Source organism: Pezoporus wallicus, unplaced genomic scaffold, assembly GCF_028554395.1.
Source record: "Pezoporus wallicus isolate ANWC-B61680 ecotype Strahan unplaced genomic scaffold, APGP_CSIRO_Pwel_v1 contig_13208, whole genome shotgun sequence".
Taxonomy (NCBI): Eukaryota; Metazoa; Chordata; class Aves; order Psittaciformes; family Psittacidae; genus Pezoporus; species Pezoporus wallicus.
Genome location: NW_026635510.1, coordinates 124,790 through 143,770, shown reverse-complemented (window position 1 = coordinate 143,770; position 18,981 = coordinate 124,790). Strand labels below are relative to the sequence as shown.

At 55.8% G+C, this 18,981-nt stretch overlaps 2 protein-coding genes across 3 annotated transcripts in view; both read right to left on the bottom strand.

Moving 5' to 3' along the window:
* LOC130592410 (phospholipid-transporting ATPase IG-like) overlaps positions 1-3,914 on the bottom strand; it is a 36,751-nt gene extending 32,837 nt beyond the window's left edge. For both annotated transcript variants that reach the window (XM_057396676.1, XM_057396678.1), the window contains exon 1: positions 3,775-3,914. In XM_057396676.1, coding sequence (XP_057252659.1) covers positions 3,775-3,801 — 27 coding nt within the window. In that variant the 5' untranslated portion in view covers positions 3,802-3,914. The remainder of the gene's footprint in view (positions 1-3,774) is intronic.
* A 9,585-nt stretch (positions 3,915-13,499) lies between these two features.
* ARL13A (ADP ribosylation factor like GTPase 13A) lies at positions 13,500-17,286 on the bottom strand. Its single transcript, XM_057396653.1, has 9 exons — positions 17,200-17,286; positions 15,904-15,974; positions 15,462-15,711; positions 15,036-15,141; positions 14,790-14,959; positions 14,614-14,710; positions 14,291-14,495; positions 13,873-13,974; positions 13,500-13,576 (listed from the first exon to the last, which is right to left on the bottom strand). Exons 1-9 carry the CDS (start codon positions 17,256-17,258, stop codon positions 13,500-13,502), a joined length of 1,137 nt encoding a protein of 378 aa, XP_057252636.1. The 5' UTR covers positions 17,259-17,286.
* Positions 17,287-18,981: the final 1,695 nt, after the last annotated feature.

Sequence of the window (18,981 nt, the reverse complement as noted above, 5' to 3'; positions counted from 1 at the left end):
GCTCCAGTACACACCTCTTAGATCAACACACACCTTCTCTGAGACCTTCCTCCTGCCTCTATTCTTCCCCAAGGCTTTGGGGCCAGCAAGGTTGCGGCTGCCCCATCCCTGGCAGTGTTCAAGGGCAGGTTGGACACAGGGGCTTGGAGCATCCTGCTCTAGTGGAAGGTGTCCCTGCCTGTGCCAGGGGGTTGGAGCCAGATGAGCTTTAAGGTCCCTTCCACAAAGCATCCTATGACACAAGGGGACAAACCACCCTGTGCTGGTCCTGCCAATGGCTCTGCCTGTGGTGGGACATCCCAAACCAACCCTCCCCACAGCAGCACCAGCCTTTCTCCCCCTGCTATGTAAGGATGGGAGGACTACAGGCTGGGTTTGCAGAACTACAGCAAAGCCTCAACGGAGCCCTAAATCCCACACCAGGCACCACTTGTCCATATATAAGCCCCCATCCACAGGCACAGGATCGGTCCCACACCACTTTGGGAAGGGTAAGGGTTTGGAAATGAGATTTGTGACACTTGGAACGACTTCAATGACAGGAACCCTTCTGGTGGCAGCACAGTGGCCACAGCCAGGGGATGCAGAGCAAGGGGAGCCTGCCTGGGACACCCCCCCCCCATAGGTGACATTAAAGCCAGCCTTGAGTGCCCATCCCTTCAACCCTGCCCCGGGGTGGTCACACACTGGTTTTCACATTAGGTAAAATAAGCTCCAAGTGAAAGCATCACTGAGCATGCAAATTAGGAGTAACGGTTACAAAGGCTTTAGGGCTGCACCAAGCAACCCCCTGTGCTTTCCTTACTGTCCCTCTGCAACGTGCTCCAGTGGGGACAACAAGGAACAGGTCCTGACCCAGGGAAGCTGCCAAGTCCCATTGGAGGGCCCCACACAGCCCCATAACCAACTCAGGGGTACCCCCATCACTGGAGACCCCAGGAGACCAGTAAAGGAACATGATTAGAACAAGACAAAGGCACCAAGTCACAACACAGGTCCAGCCCAGGGACAAGCACCACGTGCCCATCTAAGAGGCATCTTCTTTCCCTCAGCATCAAGCAATGTTCTCGAGAGCCAGCAGCTCACAACCAGCCCAGCACTTGCTAAGCACAAGGGATTTACCAGGGCAAGGGCAGCAAAGAGGATCAGGCCCCAGGGCATTTAATTAAAAGGGAATAACACAGCAATGGTCCTGTTAGACCCTGCACAAACACACACAATTTCTGCTCCCAATTATAGAGTGCTTGTTGTTACCCTGGGTTTTAAACAAGAGAAGGAAAATACCAGGGACCAGAGGCAAGAGACCCAGGCGGGATGCTCAGCCAACACCGGGCATCCCGAGAGGGCGGAACAGCACCCATGGGTGCTCCCCACCCTTCCTGCACTGATCAGGGCGACAGCTGAAATACAAGTCAAATGGGAGGAAGAACCGAAAACAACGGGGGCATCAGCAACTTCTCTTGCTGCGTTTCTCACTTACTTCTCCCAGCAGCTGGATCAGCACCGGCACAGCTGCGCTGTAGCCGTGGCCCGACAGATGCACACAGCCCTAGCTCTGGAAAAACCCAGGAGAAGCCGTTAAGGGAAAACAAGCACACTGTCTCTGAGGCATGACTCAGGGACCAGCAGCTCCCAGGTGCTGCCAAGGGAGGCTGGAAGTGGGTATCACTCATCCCGAAATCCTACACAAGGTGACGGATCCAAACTCCCCGGTCACCAACGCACTTTCCTACTCTACTCCGCAATCCTCCCCACAGCAGCCATACAAGGAGCATGAGACTATAAATAAGACTCCGATGGCAGAATCCATTCCCAAGAAAGAATTGAAGTTGTATTTCCAAGTGAACAGTGTGTCCTGAAAGTGGATTACCTGTGGCAATTCAATCCTGCCTCCCCACAGTGATCCCAACCCCTCTCTGCTTTCAGCAGGGATGATTTCAGCAGTGTAAACTGAAGTTCAGAACCCAATTTGTTTCTGCACAGAGCATCAGGCTGTACCCCTGGGCAGCAAAGCAGCCCCATATACACCACTCTGTCCTTCTTGCTTGTTTTAACATCCCCTTGCATACTCTATCCAGGATAAGAAGTCAGGTTAGGATAACAGAACACTCATGTTAATAGGGTAAGGCATGTTCATCATCCCTAAGCTGTGAAATACATCTGAAAACAGGGTTTAATATCCATTGGTATTTGAGCCTCTGACAGAGACCACAGGGTGAAGAGGTGACAATGTTAGTCTAAGTAGCCCTATGGGATCTTAAGTGTCAGATAAACTGCAGCCTTTAAGAACACAGAATCATACAATCTCAGACTGGTTTACGTTAAAAGGACCTTAAAGCCCATCCTGCTCCAACCCCTGCCACGGGCAGGGACACTTTCCACTAGTGCAGCTTGCTCCAAGCCCCTGAACACTGCCAGGGATGGGGCAGCCACAACTGCAGTGGCAATGCCACTGCCAGAAGAGAAGCATCACTTAAAGCCCCATGCTGCCCGTCAGGACCAACACCATGGGTCATCCTCCCCTCCATAGATCAGGAGCAGGGACCCAAAGCTCCTGGCAGACCCTGCAAGGCTGGGGACAAGGCAGAGCCACTGCAGCACAGTGGGAGCTGCTATCTGCCCATGGCTGAGGGACCCATGCACGAGTTTGATAACAAACACAGCTCAACTGCCCAAACGCTACTCTCAAAGCCAGTATGCAGAAAACAAGGTCCAAAACCCCTCAGCAACACTTTTAGCAGCACTCAGAGGAGATGCTCCATACTCCAACCACCTCCTGGGGCAGGAAACACATAACACAAGGCAGAGGTAAACCGAAAGCCATCAAAGCCAGAAACTGAGATTAGAGCCATTTGTCCCCAGGGCTGCAAACCAGCAGCTGCAGTAGGTGTGCTCTCCACAGGGCTAACCCAGAGCCTGCAACAGAAACACAGCCTGCAAACGGGAAAACGAACCGTTTCTTCCCCCCTTCAGAACTGCTGCAGAGCAGCCTCCAGACTTCAGGCTGAGATTAGAGTCCCCCGTGCAGAAAGGCTGGAAATCCAGCCCAAACAGCTCGCTCCACACCAAAAGTGGATATGGGAATGCATCTCCCAGGGGTTCCGGCCTTGCAGGCAGAGCCCATTATTCTGGCAGGTAATGGGGGGCCAAGAGGTGCAGTGTGCCTCAGGGAACGGCTCCTGAACCTCCATGGATGCCTTTGCTGCTCTAACCACACACGCCTGGTGTATAAACTCCAGGAACTTTGGGAACCACGCACCGCACGATAAATGACACCAGTAGATAAAGAGGAGCTCCTGAAAGAGCTGTTAAAACACCGGGTTCAGCGCACTTGCTGTGGAAGAGGGAAAAAATGAGTAATTACAGAGTTCAGGCCAAGCAATGAGGTCACGGCGAAATCTCCGAGCCGCTTATGTGGCACCGGGAGGGGTTCTAAGGTACCCGGGTGGCAAAGCGGCGGGGAGCACCCTTCCAAGTGCCCTGCATCCCACCAGGATAAACCCGCGGGTTGCGTGCGTGCTTCCAGGCACCGGGACGTGCCCTCCTCTACGTTTTGGGGTGGGAAATGAAAGAACTGGCACTGACAGCAACAGCAAGTTCCCGCTTGGAGCCGCAGCGCGGCGGGGCCCTGCCGCGGGGTTCCCCTGCGGCTCCCATCGGGAGCGCTGCACCCAGACCCCGCACCCCGGGAAAACCACCGCTAAACGGGAAATACCAGCAGGAAACGGCAGCAACAGCAACAGCGAGCTCCTCCCGCCCGGGCCCCGCACTCACCAGGCGGCTGAGGCTGCGGCGGAGCATCGCGGCAGCGCCCGGCCCCGCCGCCCTCACCGCCGCATCCCCGCTCGGTCCATGGTGGCGGGGCCCCGCCGCGCTGCACCGCACGGCAAAGCCCGGCACGGAACGGCGCAGCTCGGCCCGGCCCGGCCCCGCTCGGCTGCAGGCACTTCCCCCGCGCCCCCGCTTTTGTCCCGCCGCCGCCCGCCCCGGAGCAGGCTGGGAGCTGTAGTGCGGGACGGGGCCGGCGGGGGGAGCCCGCACAGCCCCCGGGGTTCGTCTTGCGGATGGAGGCAGCGGCAGCCCCGCTGCCCGCCCCGCGAAGCGCTGGTCCTTAACGGGATAACGCCCTGGCACAGAAGCGCAGTCACTGCCGCGATGCTCGAGCATCACAAGCACCTCGGAGCGCTGCCCCCGAGCCAAGACTGACCAGGGAAGGTGTTTCCTTCTTCCCGCGGCAAACTGCTCCCGGGAGGCTCCATGCGCATCCCCGCGAGCGCATCCCGAAGGGACAGCGTTGGGTGGGTAAAGCAGCCGAAGAGCAAGTCCGGGCTCGCTCCTGTTGCAGCTTTGCGACGCCCAGACACAGAAGCTGACCAGTTCTTCCCAGCGTTCCCATTCTTTTGGCTACACACAAGCCAAACCCACATCCCTCTTCCCTCCCGGTTGAGATAACACTAGCAGGAACAGCACTTAGCTGAAATGCTTCCTCAAGGGAGCATCTCCCCAGTCCAGAGGGTACAGAGCAGGGGAGTGTTTCCACATAAACCACCAGAATTGAGAAAGACAAGATGTAACCTAACAAATCCTATTATGTTTTTGACATTGCTATTGCCTGATGGTAAAACAGCCTTTTCTGGAGCAATATCCTCAGTAACAGCACAGGGTAGAGAGTTTTCCTGGTGCTGTCCCTTGCTAACAGCCCCAGAGATCTGTAGGAAACAGAGGGCTGCTCAGTCCCAACACCCAGGAGCCACCTCCATTTCAGCAGCCAGCATCGCTCCAGTTTGAAAGCAGGCTTCTCCCCAGACACCGAGCAAAACTCACCTCGTTGCACCACAACCGGGCCTAGAGGACAGCTATGGGCTTCCAGAGACCTGGAAAACACAGAGATTCTCACTTGGCATTTTAAAAGCAAGAATAGCACCGCAGTGATTTGCTATGAGGGTGCTGAGGTGCTGGCACAGGGTGCCCAGGGAAGCTGTAGCTGCCCCATCCCTGGCAGTGTTCAAGGCCAGGCTGGACACAGGGGCTTGTGGCAAGCTGCTCTATGGAAGGTGTTTTGACTGGAACTGGATGAGTTTTATGCTCCTTTCCAACCCAAACCGTTCCCTGATTCCATGACCAAGGCTCAAACCACCATGTCTGCTCTATGAAGCACCACCTGTGTGTCAGTGCAACCCTTCCGCTCCTCCTTGTGCAGCTGCACTGCTCCTTACCTTGCCACACAAAAGCCTAACCACAACAGAGGAAACCAGGAAACAATGCTCAGCACTTTTAAACACATCCTACATAATGAATGGGGATTGTTCAACACCTTCACATAATGCCCGACCAGCTCAGTTCCAGGCTTCCCTCCCCACAAAACAGCAGCAGAGAACTAAACTTAGACCTTTGGCGCTGCTCTTTTGTTACTTTTCTGATGGATATCAAGCCTGTTTCTGTTGGCTAGAAGAGGGAGCTGCTGTTCTCCCATGTGTTCCCTGCTTGCGTGTTGAACAGAGCAGTGATGTATGGTGATCCACCAGCCTTTGTGGCCAGGCACCCATTGTTGCCAAGGCAGCCTGGCTTACCTGGCCTATAGAAGAAAAATAAGTATATTTTGCCCTTCAGTGTGTTCCTAGAGATGCAGTTACTCCTCATCTCTCACCCTTGCAAGCTGCAGCCCCTATCCAGTTTAGTTTGGAATGCTGATGTCCTTATTTTTAGAGAGGTTTGCTGGAATTAGAACTAAAATGCAACATTGTGATACAGAATTTAGCATTAAACAGGTTATTCATCATCTTTAATGCATTGCCAACAATGTCTGTGACCAAGGTATTAAAGAGCATATCCCTGCCTCTTTTCCAAGGAGCTTGCAGATGAAGCAGGTCTCCCCTGCTCATCCAGAGCAAGAACCAGGCTCCTTCCATGAACCAGACTGCTTAAATCCGTCCATCTCCCTATTTACCCTGCACAGCAAAGGCAGGATTTCACTGGAGAAACCAAGGCCACTGTCACCTCCCCTTTAGCTGCTGACACAGTGCCCTCGGGCAGCGAAACCCCTATCTCAGCAGAAACCATGCCCACAGAGAGGAACAAGGAGAGCCCTGACTGGGCTTTTCACACCCTCGAACAGCCTGGGTGATTCAGCTGCTAATTCGGGAACAACTGCCTCAGCGCTCAGGTCTTTTACATGGGAATCTGCTTTTAATGCCCCTTTTAACACCACAGACAGCTGGTCCCCATGCAAATAACACACAGGGGTACCAAAGGGGCCTCCTGCATCCGCACATGCCCTGCCCATGGCAATGGAACCACAAGGGGCAGATCCCAAGGGGAATTCTGCACAATACAGCTCACTTGAGACACATCACTTCAATTAGCATCAGAAACTAGTTATCTGGTCCATCAGCCAAGCTTTCCTTGATAGCCTGCCAACCAGGGCATTAACTCAGAGTGACCTAAGGGATTGCTATGAGCTGCTCACTACTTGGGAGAGTCCATTACAACCTTTCACAGGACAGTTTAAGTCCTGAAACCTTTGTTTTTAATACTGACAGCAACGGAAGCTTTTGGATCTCAGTGCTTGGTAGGTAGATTCACAAGAGGCCAGAGCCAGCATCCCCCGCTAATCTTAGGACGCACGTATACAGCCTCGTTGCTTTGTTTTAGCTAAACCCCTTCTTTTGGGGATGCTCTTTGCTTCTTCTGCCATCGTGTGGCTGGTTGGAGGATGAGAGCTGTCTGTAGAGCAGGCCCGCAGCTTGCTGTCTCCTAGAACCGGGGTATGGATTTTCAGGGCACTCGGAGGTGTATGAAGTCCATGGAGACGCATTGCTTCATGATCCATCCCACCTCCTGATGACTACTGCAGGTTTACCTTTAATGTGGTGATATCTTGGAGTAGACCTCGTTAATCCGATTGTTTGGATTGACAGCTGATGCGGGCAGCTTGTGGAGCTTACTCTGGCACTGGGGAGCAAGATCATGGAAAAGGCACTCTCTGACCACCATCACAGCTACCCACTTTGGAAGCGATTCCTGTCCCTCTGAGAACCATCCCTAGGCCATTTTCATCTGGGAAAGTCTGAGTCCATGCTCAGGGCTGCCCTAGTGACTGCACTGTGCAGACACTGGCAGGGCTCTATTCCAGTCCATGGGAGCCTTTCCCTGCCATGCAGGAGGAGCTGACAACACCATTATCCCAACCCTCCTTCTGAAGAGGGCAGATCCTTCACGGATCTGGTGACAACGGTTGCTTCACATGGAGAGCATTTTTGCCAGCAGATCCCAAGGCAGGATCCTGGCCTGTTCACACAGAGACCTTCAAATCCACCTTCAGCCCTGCAGTGTGGTCTCTGCTTATCCTGTCCACACAGGGCTGACTGATGGGCACGGGACCGGGGGCTCTGGCTTTCTCAAAGAGGCCAAAGCCACCCAAAACACTGTATCTGCTGGGGCTCTACACACAGCCTTTAGCTGCTGACATCCATGGGTATTTCCCACTGCCCCTCACCAGGACATGCTGTAGGCTTCATCCTCCCCTTGTGCTTCTCTGCCTGGTAAAGCAGGTCTCATCCAGGACCGGGAATGGCAAATGAGTATCCAGCATGCCATTGAGGGTGTTACAAGAAGGAATTACATCATCCTTGCAACACACACACGAGGGAAGGAAGCCAGTAACTGTCTGCAGAGGGGTTCACATGAGGCATTCCTCAGTGCTTCCCTTGGGCCCCATGCATCCCATTCCCCTGGATCAGTTGGGCCTGAGAAGCACTGAGAGCATCACAGTGCCAGTTTCCAAAGCCCTTCTGTCCAGCCTGTGTCAAAACCATCTGCTTTGGGGTTACAGCCTCCCCTGGGAAGTCACAGCCTGCAGCAGGGGCCTCCCAGGGAATGCTTCTGAGCTTTCCTCAGCCTTCCTGGGAAAAGGCAGGAACAGGCAATTCAGAGCCTGCACTGAGCCCTATGGAGTAGACTCAGCAGCAGCATCCTTGCTGCAGTGTCCATGGAACAAGGGGATTTGCACATGCTTTCCTCCACCCCAAGTCCACCTGAAATGAGTTTATCACTCCATCAGCAGCTGGATTGCTGGAATAGGGCACAGAGCTCAGATGCTGGTCTCTGCAGGCCTGTGCACCAATTGTACCTCAAACACCTACAAAATCACCCCCATCATCTTTCTACAGCTGTGCTAAGCTTAGAAGAGGAGTTGTAAAGCCTAATGCAGGGTCCAGCTTGAATGGCAAGAAGCAGATTCACACCACCAGGTCAGGGGCTGGGGCTAGGGTCTTGCTAAACCCAGCTGCACTGAAACACAAACACAGTTTAATGAGGTGAAAGTTCTCCTACAGACAAGACCTGAGCTCTGAGCACTGCAGAGGGCTTTAAAATGAAAACAAGTGGGGCTCTTGATCCCATATCCAGTGATGCTCTGGAGCAAAAGCCAATTAATACACCGAGTCTTTCTCAAGAGGTGCTTTCCCCTTAAAGCCTATTCAAATACGCAGTGACTTGGAGTGGTAACTTAGGAAACACCATCAGTTTTAGTTGAAAATCTCCCCTTTTAAAACCAAGCTTTTCATAAGGGGGGAACACCAAATATATTTGGTCCGTGTTGTGACAAACCCATATAGCTCAGACCCCAGTACATTCCCTTGCGCCCTGAGACAAGGGTGCCCATTAAACAGATTTGATTCCATCCTTCCTCCTCCTGCCAGCAAAAACATCTCCAACAAGGCTCATTTAACCTAGCAAGGGAGAGTTTTCATGTTTCCTTCATTCCCAGTCCTCGCTACCATCTCTGTCCCTGCAAAGTCCTCATAGCTTCTTCCATAAGAATTAAGAGCAGCTTAAGGAGTTACTCTCACCTGATTGCCTTGCTTTTCCCCAAGAGCTTGGCAGGATACATGACAGCAAACACCCCAGCTCTCATCTTTAATGGGATACAACAGAGGATCTACAGCTGACAAATACCCAGCAGAACCCCTGTTCACGGCCATTCACCGTTCAGTGAGAGCTGGAAGAGGGCAAGCTGCCCCGACATCACATACCAGCACCTTTCAGCCCATGCTGTGACTGCTGCCATGGAGATCAGCCCTGTCCTGGAGCGCTTACCCAGAAGAAACACGAGTGTTTCCCAATGCTTCCTCCTTCTGACTCAGCTGGGAAACTGCCACAGGAGCCTGCTGGCTCCCAGCCCACCTGAGACAAAGGGCAGGAGCTGCAGCCATGGGAGAGTGTACATAGAACCACAGGACCACAGCCTGGTTTGGGTTGGAAGGGACCTCAAAAATCCTCCAGCTCCAACCCCTGCCACGGGCAGGGACACCTTCCACTGGAGCAGCTTGCTCCAAGCCCCTGTGTCCAACCTGCCCTTGAACACTGCCAGGGATGGGGCAGCCACAGCTTCTCTGGGCACCCTGTGCCAGCACCTCAGCACTCTCACAGGGAGCAGTTTCTTCCTTATATCCAACCTGAACATCCTCTATGTATATAACAACCAACTTCTCAAGCTGCAAACCCCACCCACCGCAGGCTTTCACCAACCCAGCCACTCATTCTGAGGTTTAAAACCCACTATCCTTGCTCATATATATCTATTTAAGTACATACATACCACAATCAGCTTTCAGCAACAGTGCAACCTGAGAAAGACCTCCAAACCTCAGCACTGCCTGGTCAGCATGCTTGTGATACATCCAGCCCTATCAAAGGGGATGGCAAAGCCAGGGAGCAAAGGCTGCTCAGTCCCACCAGCTACTACTGCTGTAGGGCAAGAGCAGCTCATTACTACTGCTATAAGTTCATTAGCATTTTACCTTTCAGGCAGAACAGAGAGAAGAGAGCTGCATGGGAAAGACCTTCACCACCTTGAGAGAGCCCTAGGCTTGCCCTAGCTCTATATATATGCCCTACAACTTGTGATGGCAATTGTAGGGAGGGAATGAGGAGCACCTGCAGGCACCCTGCAGGATGTGGCCCATTGCATTTGCCTCACAACACACCCTTTAGCAAGTGTTGTTTGCATTCAATTGCCTTTACAGCACTAAATCCCAGAGTGGTTTGGGTTGGAAGGGACTTCAAAGCCCATCCAGCTCCAACCCCTGCCACGGGCAGGGACCCCTTCCACTAGAGCAGCTTGCTCCAAGCCCCTGTGTCCAGCCTGGCCTTGAGCACTGCCAGGGATGGGGCAGCCACAGCTTCTCTGGGCAATGTTCAAATCCCAGTCTCTGGCTCCCTCTCCTGCACTTTAGAGTTAATGAAGGAGTGGACAAAAAGCCCTGACACATGGAGCATCCCAAACCTGGTCTCACCTCCCCTGTCCTGTCCCTTGGAGCGTGGCGTATCCTCACTGCAGATGCCAGGAAGCCCGATTCCCAAAGCATCTCTGGAAAGCTGGAAATGATGGTGAGACCCATGGTGGCTCACACTGCCCCAGCAAGGCTCATATAGGGGGGAAAAATATACATGATTTGGTTTTTTATGAATACCATACAACAGCGGTGGTATAGAAGGAGATGCTTGTGTATCCTCACGCAGCTTGCCATGGGGGATGTCCTGCCCTGGCCGCATCTGTGGGACACGTCAAGAACTCTCAGTGGGGATTTCAGAGTCAACATCACCTTCCTCATCCTCTCCTGGGGGTACAGAGGAGCAAGGAAGGGTGACAATGAAGCGTAAGTGCTGGTTAAGCCCAGCAGGGTAAAGATCTGGGAGGCAGCACAACAGGGCCAGGGCCACATGGTCCCATCTGCCCTGCTCTCCCCCATCTCTTCCTGATGCCCTGAACACAGGAGGGCTGGGCAGTGCATTTATCACTGCCCAAGCCCTGTTCTCCCCACCCCTCTTCTCAACGGAGCCGCACTCCTCCTCCTCTCCTTCAGACTTCATCCCACACAGTTCAATTTCAATGGTGACAACAGGCATCAGGCAAAAACCCGCTTGTGCAAAGCAGTGCTGATGTGAGGAGGTGGGACCAGACGTAGGTGTGTGCCCACAGGCACTCCCTGTAACAGCTCCTCACCTCCTCCCATCACCACACAGCTCCATCAGCAACTTGCAAAGCTCAGACAAGCGCAGCCTCCCTGTTTCCCTCCATCCTTCAGGCTTAGAAGGGTACATGCCATGGAGAGAGCTGCTGGTGGCCATGACAAATGGTACCCTGAATGAGCACCATCGAGGGGAAGCGGGATGCAGACATGTAAAACACACTCCTGTGTCACCAGGTTGCTATAAACACATCCACAGCCCAGGATAAACACCCGTGGAAGCAGGAACCAGCTTTTGCCTGGCCCAACCCACCTGAGCCAGCCCCTTAGGAAACCTGCACAGAAGGATGTGCCAGGTAGTATGAAATGGATTAATGCAAAGCTGCTCCTTGCATAAGATGCTATTGGTACCACTGACTTCCTGCATCGACAGACAGAGGATGGATCTCCCTGGGCTGGTTGCTGCTGCATCACTTCATTTTTCTTGGCACTTGGAGGCTCAGCGCTTCCCAACAAACCCAGGATCTGTGGGAAGGTGCCAGTCCCCCATGGGACGTGTTCCCAAGACAAGCACTGCTGCTGGGTGCACCCGCCAGCAGATGGGACATGCTGGGACCGGCCTGGGCAGAGCTGCACCTCACCCCACTGGCAGCAGGACCAAGCACACCTCCTTCCCTTGCTGGTTACTGAGCTGTAAGGCCGTAAGATGGATAGCAGGAAGAGAACAATGGCAAAAGGAGCCCTGCCCACCCCAGCGTGCACCTCCTGCTCCAATCACTGCTCTTCACACATGGCAGGAGCAGCCCAACCCATTGCCCATGGCCCTTAATTGACACTTTCAGTTTATCTTTGATCACATAGGTCCCGAGAGGAGATCTCATTTCTGAGATGTTTCTGGCTTTGGGATAGGCCATTTTTAACACAGAGTAGTTACTGCTCACCTTCTATAGAAGATAAAAATTCTTGGTAGGTGCAGACCAGGATTGTCTCCTGGCTGTTGTAGGGATTAGCGGCTCTACAGCCATGGAAACAGGAGGATAAAGGGGGTTGCATTTGGAATACATTAGAACCGCCTGTCTGCATCCCTCACTGGGGATCAGGGGAAAGTGTGTGAGATGAACAGAACCGGTTTCTCAGAGCTCACTCCCAGGGCAAGTTTCATTCAGCTGCCCCGCAGCACCAGCCAGGCCAGTTCTGCCTTTGCACTGGTCTCACTGGTGTCTTCTCCAGCTTTGGTGCCCATACCAAGGATCCAAACCACCAGGAGGCACAGGGAGCACCCCATGGAAGTGATCCATTGGAAGGAGCCTGATTGGCAGCCTGTGGGTCCCCATGGGGGGCACACATAGCCCCGACCATAGGAGAAGGGGCTCTACCACAGGCACAGGTCCCTGCTTCGCCCTCCCACATCACTCACAGCACCAGCACCACAGGGATCTCCACGACACAGAGACAATGGGTTACTAAAAGTGTTGTATTTGTAGGCCAGTATTAATCTGTGCTATTCCTATTTGCTGTCTATTAATCCCCATGTCATAGAACCATGGGTTAGGGTTGGAAGGGACCTTCATGACCTTCATGGTCACTGGCAGCTGTGTCACTGGCAGTTGAATCTGAGTGAGGCAGACTTCACAGCAGGCTGGCAAGGTAGAGCAGCCGCAGTTTCTCTTCTTTTCCCTTCTCAGCCCTGCCCAGGGAAGGGCTTTGGTGACTGTTCTTCCCCCGGATCACAAAGGCAGTGCCTGTTAATCAGTAACCACGGGAGCAGAGCTGATTCAGGTTGTGCTGCTGAGCACGGGTCAAGCTGGGAAAGGAAAACTGCTGCACCAGTGACTTCATGTCCAGTGTTTTCTGGGCTGAGGGATGGTTTCCCAGCACATGGACCAACCCAGAGCCCTCTGGATACAGCGCAGTCCCTGCAATAGCATCACTTCGCTGGACACGGATGTGTTGGGATGCAGATGCTGCTCGTGGTCCTGTCTCAGAGCACACACCAGCAGAGCTGCAGGGTGCCCACTGTCAGTGATGCCAGTGGGGATGGATGAAGCTCTTCTGCAGACCCTCCATGACCACCTTCACCAGCAGGAAAGGAGACTTGTCCAGCTGCAACCAGGGACTGAATGAGGGGCTGAGCGAACCCCTGACCTGCACAGACAGCTTTGCCTGGGCACAGGTCAGCTCAAAACAGGCTTTTCCCCTGGGATGCCTGCTCCGATCTTCCTCTTTCCCACAGACTGAGCTGGGTTCAGATCGAGCCTTCCACAGAATACTAACACAGGGTTGGGAAGTGGCCGCTGTTCCCCTTTCATTCAGGACTGCAGCCCTGCTGCCAGAGAGACATCTTACAAAGGGGCTTTGGCTCGCTCCTGCGATCCCTGGTTTTCCAGCCATGCAGAGGACAATGATGTTGTTCATGCCCCAGGACTGTCAGCCCTGGCCAAGCACCCCACAAGCCCTGCCTGAGCATGGGTCCCACTGCAGTGTGGGGTTCCTTGGAGCCACACATCCCTTGGGATGTGCTGTCCCCGCTCAGGGGGCAATGGCAGACGGCTGCTTCCTCTGCTCCTGCCTCATCTTCAGAGCCAGCATCGCCCGGCGGTACAGATCTGCAGGAGGGAAGTGGTCAGGGCTGAGCACAGGGGCAGCTTCCGGGCCCAGCAGGCAGCCTGTGCTGAGCAAGGACACCCAGGCTCCAGCACAGGGCACTCGTGTGGCCTCCCCACATCCCAGAGGTGGCTCATCTGCCTCCCCAACAGCCCCCCCCGCCCTGCAGCAGCACTTGCTTGTGCTGTCCCCACACCAAGCACCCCATGGCCAAGGGCTCCTGCACACCTTATGCCCCTTTGCTACCAGGACAGACCCCAAGTGCTTTTCAGCAACATCTGCCCTGGGAAATACGAACCGAAGGTGCTTGAGACCTCCTCATGCTGCTGCTCCACGGCAGGATCCTGCGACTTGATTTTATTCTTGATTTTCTTCTTCTTTTTCTTCTTCATGGCCTGCACTGGATGAAGAAATGCACAATGTCAGGAGCTACACCAGAGCAGGGATGCGATTGTCACCAAATCAGCTGAGAGGACTGCTGCTGGTGCAGTCCTCCATCACCTCCACACATCAGCCCCTGCAGAGATGCTCTGGGATGTCTCTCTTCTTCCCAGCTGGATCTTTGTGACCCTGCTCTGTGCTCAGCTGATCTGCAACCAAAGCTGATGGAGGTGGCAGGGACTGGTGGCGCAGCACACTGCGGTGTTGTCCCCAGAACACCCTGTGGGGTGGCTCTGGGGTCCCTATGTGCAGTGCAGCACCGCAGCCCCTCTCACCTGGGTGCGGGGTGGCCATCACAGTGGGAACCAGCTCCTCCTGCCCAACCCTGTTGGGGGGCAGCAGCCCCCCGGCAGCCCCCGCTCGGCTGTCACCCCCTCCTCCTGGTCCCTCCGGCTCCTCGGCTGGGCTTGGCTGCCCCAGGCCCTTCTTCCTCACCTTCACCTTCCTCTTCTTCCTCCCGGCGCCCTTAGCGCTGTCCTCCTGGGCAGGATAAGGGGGGGTGAGGGAAGGCGTCGGAACTCCCCTTCCATCCCATCCCACCCCATCCCATCCCATCCCATCCCATCCCACCCCATCTCATCCGAGGGGGGGCTCTCACCAGGGGCAGGAGGCGAGGCACGGGCCGCGGCGGCCGGTACTCTCCCGTTATCCCCGTGCCCTCTCGGGCATCCTCCGCGGGGAGCGGTGGGTCCCTGCTGGGGCGAGAACACAGAGAAGGATGGGGATGGGGACAACGGGAAACAGGGACGGGCACCCCAGGACCCCCGTACCAACCTGCGGGTGGGCTGGCGGCTGCGAGCTGCCCTGGGGCCGGGGTCGGGCAACGGAGCGGCGGCGGGCGGTGGGGCTGGGGCGGCGGGGATGGTGCGGAGGAGCCAGCGCAGCCCCTGCAGCGTGGTGCGGGGCGGGCCGGAGGAGGGGCCCCGCTTGGCGGCACAGGGCTCCTGCGGTGGAGGGGCACGGTTAACCCCGACGGGCACCGCGGAGCGGGCACCGGGAGCGGGGCAGCCCCGCACTCACGATGCGGCAGGGAGAGCGGTTCTCGTTGACCAGCCGCTCCAGGGACAGGCGCTCGATCAGCTCGCAGGGCAGCAGGGCAGACGCTGTGTCTTGCTTGTTGGCCAGCCTAGGACATGGGGAGAGAGAAGCGTGACCATCACCGCGGCCTCTGGGCGTCTGGCCGCAGGGAAGGCTGGATGCTTTCTCCCCGTTTGGCTATGATTAGGTGAAGTGTTGCCCAAGCCTTTACCAGGCACTGAAACCCCATCCCCAGGGATACCCCTAGAGCATCACTGGGGTCCCCTTGTCCCAGCATCCTCTCAACAGCCCCTTAGGTACCACATCCCTTCAGCATCCAAGTCGCACACCCCACAATCCCAGCAACGAGTCCCCGCTCCCTCCTTCACCACGAACCCTGCAGGTCACATCTCTGGGACCCAGCCTTACAATAAGAGGGGCTTCCCGGAGACATCAGGGTGGCTCAGGACGCGGCTCAGGACCCTGCGAGCCTCCTCCATCCGTGCCAGGTCGCTGGAGTCCAGCACGAAGAGGAGCCCATGGGCTGCGCTGTAGTGACTGCGCCAGGCGCTGCGGGAGCGCGGGGCCCCGGGCAGGTCCAGCAGGGTCACCTCGAAGCGCTCCACCCTCAGGCGGGTCTGGCCGGGCTGTGCCGTGGGCAGCACCTCGCTGGGCAGCGCTGTGAGCAGGAGAGGGCAGAGAGCCGGTGCAGTGAGCCCGCAGCATCCCTGTGCTGTGTGCCTCCTGCTCCCGATCCCACTGCCGGCAGCAGATGGGGCTTGGTCCTTCAAGGCTCAAGCTCTTGGTTGCAAAGGACCATAAAGCTGCTGCCTCCAGCCAAGGCTGGCTCTGGGGCAGTGCAGCTCCTTACCTCTGTCTAGGTCCATGATGACGGAGGTTTTCCCAGCGTTGTCCAGCCCCAACACAAGGAGTGTGACCTTCCTGTGGAGTGACAACGGGATGTACGCATCCCAGAGAAAGGCTGTGCTCCCTTGGGGACCACTGACCACTGCTGGCTCCAGGGCTTCTATGATTAACTCCTACCCCAGGACAGAGGCAGGATGGTGACACAGGCTACGGATGAGCTGAGGATGAGGGCAGGCACAGGCTGCTGGAACCCCTCCCAGCACAACGGGACAGCCACAATGGGGAGCCTTCAACGTGCTATGTACAGCAAGGATTCCTTTTCATATCACAGAGGATTAAGCAATGATATACACAAGCCAAAATGATTGCTCCTTACACGCAAACAGTTAATGATTGCTCTTTGTGCCCCTCCTTGTCAGAGGGCTGGGGGTTCACGCAGCCAGGGAGAGGTAGCAAGGACATTTTATGAGCATCTGCCTGGGCTCAGGAGGTTTTTCCTGCTGCTAAACCACCCTGTTTGGTCTGCAGCGATGCACAGAACATTTCCCCTGGTGTTGAGAAGCCTCAGCAGCGATTCCCAGTGTTGTTTGCTTCCTTAAACACACTGTGGGTGTGCCAGCCCTGCTGCTGGCATTACAGCAACGTGTCCTGGTTGGCAGGACAAGGCCATAAACCCTCTCACTGCTGCAGGGTCTGCCCAGGCTGGGGCAGCGCCATCCCCAGGGAATTAACCCGGGTCTCCCAACACATGCAAATCCCAGCCTGCTTTGGGTTGGAAAGGACCTCAAAGCTCCTCCAGCTCCAACCCCTGCCACTGGCAGGGACCCCTTCCACTAGAGCAGCTTGCTCCAAGCCCCTGTGTCCAACCTGCCCTTGAACACTGCCAGGGATGGGGCAGCCACAGCTTCTCTGGGCACCCTGTGCCAGCGCCTCAGCACCCTCACAGGGAAGAGCTTCTGCCTAAGAGCTCATCTCAGTCTCCCCTCTGGCAGGTTAAAGCCATTCCCCTTGGCCTGTCCCTTGTCCAAAGCCCCTCTCCGGGTTTCCCTTCAGGAATCCACATCCTCCCTGGCTTTTCCAGGAAGCCGCTGACACCGCACAGGGGGAATCCCACTGGCAGTGCTCCCACCCCTGCCTGCCCAGCTCCTGCCTGTGAGGACACACGTGTGCCTTGCTCCGCAGCTGGGGTCAGTCCCCGCAATGAGCACAGCTCTGCAGTGCTCCTGCATCAGTGCCCTCACTGATAAACTCATGGATAAATCCCTCCGGGAATCCCCAAGGAGAGCACACAGGGACCTACCTGATGGGCTCCTGTATGGCCTGCAGCCACGACCAGCAGTGGGAGAAGAGGTGGAACATGCTCCGTGGGGAGGGCTGGCTTCTCTTCAGCACCTATGAAGTGAGGAGCCTGCTGTGTCCCCATGCTTCATCCTCTTCTGTTCTCCACATGTCAGGGAGCACCTCACCCCATTCCCAGCCCCACTGGCGATGCCCCATGGGTCTGGACCCCCATCAGCCCCTTCTTGCATCCAAGCAGCCTCTTACCTTCTCGTCCCTGCTGTGCTGGCCTCTCACATCCCCTTTGCTCAGCATCTGCTTAAACCTAATCTGGATTTAAATGGTTTACTCTTCGCAGCTTCCCTAATCCCAGTGGGTCGTCCCAGGCCGGTGGCCACTGGGACATGGAGTGCCATGGGGCTGCCCACCACATTGGGTGGCATGGCACAGCATGGCACAGCACTGCATTACCCACCTGGCTGCTTTGTGTCTCCATCAGTGGCTTAAGTGGCAGGGACGTGGCCTGGCAGCCATGGGATTGTCAGATGAGTTAATGCCTGCTCTATCCAATAGTGCCCCTGGCTTCTTGCTGCCTAATCCCTGTGTGGATGCTTCTCTGTGGCCCCACATGGCGTGCACGGCTCCATTGCCCACCCTCTGTGCCAGGCTGTGAGACATCACTGCTCACTGCTGGTCCTTCATGCTAATGACGCACACCCTGAGCATCAATAGGTCCTGTGCTGCCTGCAAGAGGAACACCAACCAGCCCAAGCAGGCACCTGGCTGGGAGCAGGGAGCTGGTGGGGACCCTCAGACAATGGGGCAGGGAATAAAAAGCTCAACATGAGCTGGCAGTGTTCAAATCCAGGTTGGACAGGGCTTTAAGGTCCCTTCCAACCCAAACCGCTCCATGACTCCATGATTCTATGACCCGAGACCTTCCAAAGCCACACTGGGGACCAAACAAGGATCCCACCAGCTCACCTGGGTCTGTGCTAAACCACCCAGCGCCAGCAGCACTACCTTGACCATCAGAGCCTCAGCCACGTGCCAAGGATGCTGAGATGCTTCGAGGTATCCCACAGCTCCTTGGTGACCCAGGGAGCAAGCCCAAGCACAGCCCCTCACCGCAGCCTCACACACTGCACTGGGTGAGGAGCTGCCCAGAGCCACACCATGGGCAGGGAGCCGCTGGTGGTTAATGATTGATGAGGTTCCTGCACCGTATCACAGCCACACACAACAATCTTTGGGGCTGTTGTTCACCCCATGCTGCTGATGGGACACAGCCCTGTCCCCAGTCAGCTCCTGTTATGTTGGGAGCAGTTGTTCCCATTATGGGACCAGCAGCAGTGCCAGGTTTGCAGGAAGCTTTTTGCTGTACCAGAATTAGCTGCACCAGGGCCAAAAGGACTTGCTGGAAGCGATAACGCCTGCCTTTGCACCTAGGGGTAGCACTGCCAGTGAGAGCCAGGCAGGGGCCGGGAAGAGGTATGACCAGAGGATGTTATCCATAGGGATTGCCACGTGTCAGGCAGCCCTGGAGGCACGCACAGCCTCCTGAGGGGCAGCAAGAGCTGGTGTCCCTCCAGCGCCAATGGATTTCCAGAGCAATGGGTGCTCTGCTGCTGTTAACACAAGTGCCCCGAATCCCTGGTGCCAGCGACTGGGAACCCCCGGGAGCCTGGAGCAGCTCCAGGTCACCTCCCCACGTACCACAATGGGCACAGAGGCTGGGAAACCCTCCAAACCCATCCCAAACCTGGCAGAACCCTCCCTTGAATCCCAAGTGGTGGCGTGAGGG

Bases quoted from the DNA above. Each gene is read 5' to 3' on its own strand.
- ARL13A (XM_057396653.1), bottom strand. From the start codon at position 17,258: ATGTTCCACCTCTTCTCCCACTGCTGGTCGTGGCTGCAGGCCATACAG. The intron at 15,712-15,903 runs GTAAGGAGCTGC...TCCTGCTCACAG, and splicing joins CATCATGGACCTAGACAGAG to CGCTGCCCAGCGAGGTGCTG. The intron at 14,711-14,789 runs GTTGGTACGGGG...TTCTCGCCCCAG, and splicing joins AGCCGCCAGCCCACCCGCAG to CAGGGACCCACCGCTCCCCG.